The sequence below is a fragment of the Salmo salar genome, chromosome 15 (genome assembly GCF_965601325.2).
Source record: "Salmo salar chromosome 15, fSalSal1, whole genome shotgun sequence".
Lineage (NCBI taxonomy): Eukaryota > Metazoa > Chordata > Actinopteri > Salmoniformes > Salmonidae > Salmo > Salmo salar.
Genome location: NC_138305.1, coordinates 7,392,206 through 7,396,647, shown reverse-complemented (window position 1 = coordinate 7,396,647; position 4,442 = coordinate 7,392,206). Strand labels below are relative to the sequence as shown.

Genomic DNA, 4,442 nt, shown 5'->3' with positions numbered 1-4,442 from the left:
GGAGAAAGAGAGAGAGGGAGAGAGGGAGAAAGAGAGAGAGGGGAGAGAGGGAGAGGGGGAGAGAGAATAGGGTTAGAGAGAGGGGAGAGGGAGAAAGAGGGAGAGGGGAGAGAGCGAGAGGGGGAGAGAGAATAGGGTTAGAGAGAAAGGGGAGAGAGGGAGAGGGGGAGAGAGAATAGGGTCAGAGAGAGAGGGGAGAGAGGGAGAAAGAGAGAGAGGGGAGAGAGGGAGAGAGAGGGAGAAAGAGAGAGAGGGAGAAAGAGAGAGAGGGAGAAAGAGAGAGAGGGAGAACGAGAGAGAGGGGAGAGGGAGAAAGAGGGAGACCAAGAAGGAAAGGGCATGGACACACTTCATTAAGTGCTGTAAGCTCCAGATACTGTGTGGGCTGACAACACGTGTGTGTGTGTGTGTGTGTGTGTATTGTGTGTGTGTATTGTGTGTGTGTATTGTGTGTGTGTATTGTGTGTGTGTATTGTGTGTATTGTGTGTGTGTGTGTGTATTGTGTGTGTGTATTGTGTGTGTGTGTGTATTGTGTGTGTGTATTGTGTGTGTGTGCGTGTGTGTGTGTATTGTGTGTGTGTGTGTCTGTGCGTGTGTGTGTGTGTTTGAGAATGTGAGTGAGAGTGTGTGTGAGTGAGTGAATCCTCTCCAGCCCCCTGGGACTGCAAACCTGTTTAATACCTGGCCAAGAGGCTTCTGCCTCTGCATGCAGGTAACCGGGGGCAATGGGACAGGAAGTGATGCGGGGGAAGCAGCCGAGCGTGCCGTTTGTGGAAAGGGAATATTCTTTACCACATAATTCTGGTTCTGCCATTGGTTGTGCAAGTCGTGACAGGGATTAACGGAGTATAAAGCACACCAGACTCTCACTGTAATCCACACACCTGAGGAAGAGACAGTCTGAGGACTACCGCACATCACCGGACGGCCACACTCAGAAAACCACAAGATGTCAGGACCGAAACAGACAGTAATGGGTGAGTGTCCTGCAACCGTCTGTCTGTCTGTCTGTGTTTTCATTATTCACATACCTAACGAAACTACACAACTTCCCAACAAGCCCTTCATCAGGTCACCCAGGTACGTTAGTGCTGGGATAGCGCAGAAATGAGTTAATTAATTATTAATGAATCCCCTTGGGGATCCCTCAGAGAACTGAGACAACCCAGACAGAGCTGTATATAGTATGTGATGGATTTATCTATAGAGATATACTGAATCTACTCAATGTAGTATGGTCACTGTCACAGGAGGCTGTTGAGGGGAGGACGGGCTCATAATAATGGCCGGAATGGAGCAAATGGAACGGCATCAAACACCTGGCAACCATGGAAACCATGTGTTTGATGTATTTGATACCATTCCACTGATTCCGCTCCAGCCGTTACCACGATCCCGTTCTCTCCAATTAAGGTGCCACCAAAAAAAGCACCTTTTTTTTTACAACTTGACTCTGCCAACACTTTACAAAAGTAACCTTCCGTCTAGCCAGGTCACTATCTGACAAGTGGTCTGGACAGGTGCTGTCTTTCACCTGTTCAATCACGTCCGATCAGGAAGTATTGAGGTTGTTTGAGAATTAGATTTTTTAGAATGTCTGTTGTTTAGAAGAATTCCAGAACAATGTTCTAGAAGAGATGTTATGTAATGAGAGCAGTTCTAATGGTGTGTGGACAACCAGTCATTCTTCTCTTCTTTTTCCTCCATCTCTCCATTCCACAGCCTTCTCCACCACTCTGGTTGCAATACTGCTCATCCTCTCCACAGTGACTCAGTCAGCAGAATCTTCAGACAACCTTCAACCAACACAATGGACACTCAGCCTGGACCTATCAGAGCCCACGAACACTATACTACCTGTAAATGGTGGGTTTAACAGCTACTTTTAAGAGGCTGTGTTTACAGAGAGGCATCCCAATTCCGATCTGTTTGCCCAATTATTGGCAAAAGATCAGATTTGAATGGTCAAAAAGACTGCCTGTAAGAACAGGTATCCTGAATAAACTGGAAGGCCCTCCTTTTGTTGATGGTTGGAAAATGTTTGCTACAGGTTTTACCGTCACAACAAAACAGAGCCTTCCAGTTTGTTCAGGATTCAGATACCTGTTTCCAAAGATCACCTGCGCCCCACGCCCCGCGCCCCACGCCCCGCATGTGTGTGTGCGTGTGTGCGTGCGTGCGTGCGTGCGTGTGTGTGTGTGTGTGTGTGTGTGTATATATATGTGTTTGTTTTACCCTGACTGCACTATGCTTTTTTGTCGTAGGGACAATAAAGCTATTTTGTGATTGACTGATTGCAGGTAGTGATGTGGAGGAGCCTCGTGTTCTGAGGATGTCAAGACCCTGTAAAGACGAAGACGCTGACTACTGCCTGAACGGACAGTGCATGTACCCACCTGACAGCAGTACCCCTGCCTGCACGTAAGAACACACACACACACACACACACACACACACACACACACACACACACACACACACACACACACACACACACAGAAGTAAATAGTACCTGAACTCTGTCTCTCTGTGTGTAGGTGTGACCCGTCCTATAGTGGCCCTCGCTGTGGTCTGTTGACCCACCAGGCGACGCTGTGCAAGTTTTCCCCAACAGAGGAGGTGATTGGCATCTGTGTGGGCGTGGCCTTGCTTGTCTGCTGCCTCGCTGGCGTTCTCTACTGCTGCATCAAGAGAAGGTACACACACACACACACACACACACACACACACACACACACACACACACACACACACACACACACACACACACACACGCACACACACGCACTGCCTGTCAGGGGCTAGAGAAACATGGGAAGAGAGAGAGAAGGAGGAAATGAAAGAGAAGGAGAAAGATGAAGAAAGAGGAATACATTGTGACAGTTTCAACAGGGTCGTGTTGAATTCCTTACTCTATCAGATAGAAATGTAATGAGTAGAGCTGACATAATTCCTTACAGGAGATAGAAGCAGAGCAACTTAGGCAGCAGATAGCCTAGCGGTTAGATCATTGGGCCAGTAACTGAAAGGTTGCGGGTTGTGAATCCCTGAGCTGATAAGGTGAACATTCTGTCGATGTGCCCTTGAACAAGGCACCCTAACTGCTTCTGTAAGTCGTTCTGGATAAGAGCGTCTGCTAAATGACTAAAATGTAAGTCGAGACAGAACTGTCATTTGGAAACAAACCCCATACTGTGGGCTGCATTTAGTCTCTTACTGTGGGCTGCATTTAGTCTCCTACATAAATGATGTGCCAGGGGGAATAGAGTGATTTCTCTACTTTGTTTAACATTTTATCATTTTCTGTCTCTTTTTTTTGTTGTGTCTTCCTCCTCTTCTGTCCCTCTCTTATTCTAGGTGTGACAAAAAATATCTTCCTTATAAGACCTACGGTGGCTCGGAGAACTCAGTTTAGTTTACCATCACCACCAAGTATCATCCTTATAAGACCTACGGTGGCTCGGAGAACTCAGTTTAGTTTACCATCATCACCATCATCATCATCACCACCAAGTATCATCCCTATAAGACCTACGGTGGCTCAGAGAACTCAGTTTAGTTTACCATCATCACCATCACCACCATCATCATCACCACCAAGTATCATCCCTATAAGACCTACGGTGGCTCGGAGAACTCAGTTTAGTTTACCATCATCACCATCACCACCATCATCATCACCACCAAGTATCATCCCTATAAGACCTACGGTGGCTCGGAGAACTCAGTTTAGTTTACCATCATCACCATCACCACCATCATCATCACCACCAAGTATCATCCCTATAAGACCTACGGTGGCTCGGAGAACTCAGTTTAGTTTACCATCATCACCATCACCACCATCATCATCACCACCAAGTATCATCCCTATAAGACCTACGGTGGCTCGGAGAACTCAGTTTAGTTTACCATCATCACCATCATCATCATCACCACCAAGTATCATCCTTATAAGACCTACAGTGTCTCAGAGAACTCAATTTAGTTCGATCTCTCTGTTTCTTTTTCATCACCATCACCATCATCATCACCACAATGTCTTCCCATAACAAATTAAGGCTATTTATTGAAATATCTAAAATAACTTATTTTTTATGTGAGCATGTATTTAATATTTTTTGTAATAAATGTTTTTTTAAATCGAATGACTAATGTTTGAAGATTTTGTTGAATATTCTATAAAGAAGTCAACGTCCTTATGGTCGTTACACAATGGTTAGTTCTACGCTCCCTGTGATCGCTTGTTACCTCATTTCACCACTAGGGGTCAGAGTTTTCTTGTTCTGAAATTCCATCCTATTGAAAAGTTTCCTAAAACAGCCCGGACACGATCAGGTCAGAATGAAAGGAAATAAAGTCTATATCACAAATGGCACTTTATTCCCTATAGACGACCTGTTGCTAACAACCACACTTTGTCCTGAATCTGTCCACATTC

At 45.6% G+C, this 4,442-nt stretch overlaps 1 protein-coding gene across 2 annotated transcripts; it reads left to right on the top strand.

Moving 5' to 3' along the window:
* Window positions 1–824: 824 nt before the first annotated feature.
* On the top strand, window positions 825–4,147 carry epgn (Epigen). 2 transcript variants are annotated; one of them, NM_001141145.2, is given in 7 exon segments: window positions 880–978; window positions 1,724–1,867; window positions 2,302–2,422; window positions 2,539–2,697; window positions 3,359–3,496; window positions 3,575–3,688; window positions 3,944–4,147. In NM_001141145.2, coding segments are annotated over 5 exon segments (510 nt in total). In that variant the 5' UTR covers window positions 880–950; the 3' UTR covers window positions 3,417–3,496; window positions 3,575–3,688; window positions 3,944–4,147.
* The last annotated feature ends 295 nt before the right edge of the window (window positions 4,148–4,442 follow it).

Coding starts and splice junctions, on each gene's coding strand:
- epgn (XM_045695187.2), top strand. CDS start 951: ATGTCAGGACCGAAACAGACAGTAATGG. Junction 2,423..2,538: donor AGCAGTACCCCTGCCTGCAC/GTAAGAACACAC, acceptor CTCTGTGTGTAG/GTGTGACCCGTCCTATAGTG. Junction 2,698..3,358: donor TACTGCTGCATCAAGAGAAG/GTACACACACAC, acceptor CTCTTATTCTAG/GTGTGACAAAAAATATCTTC.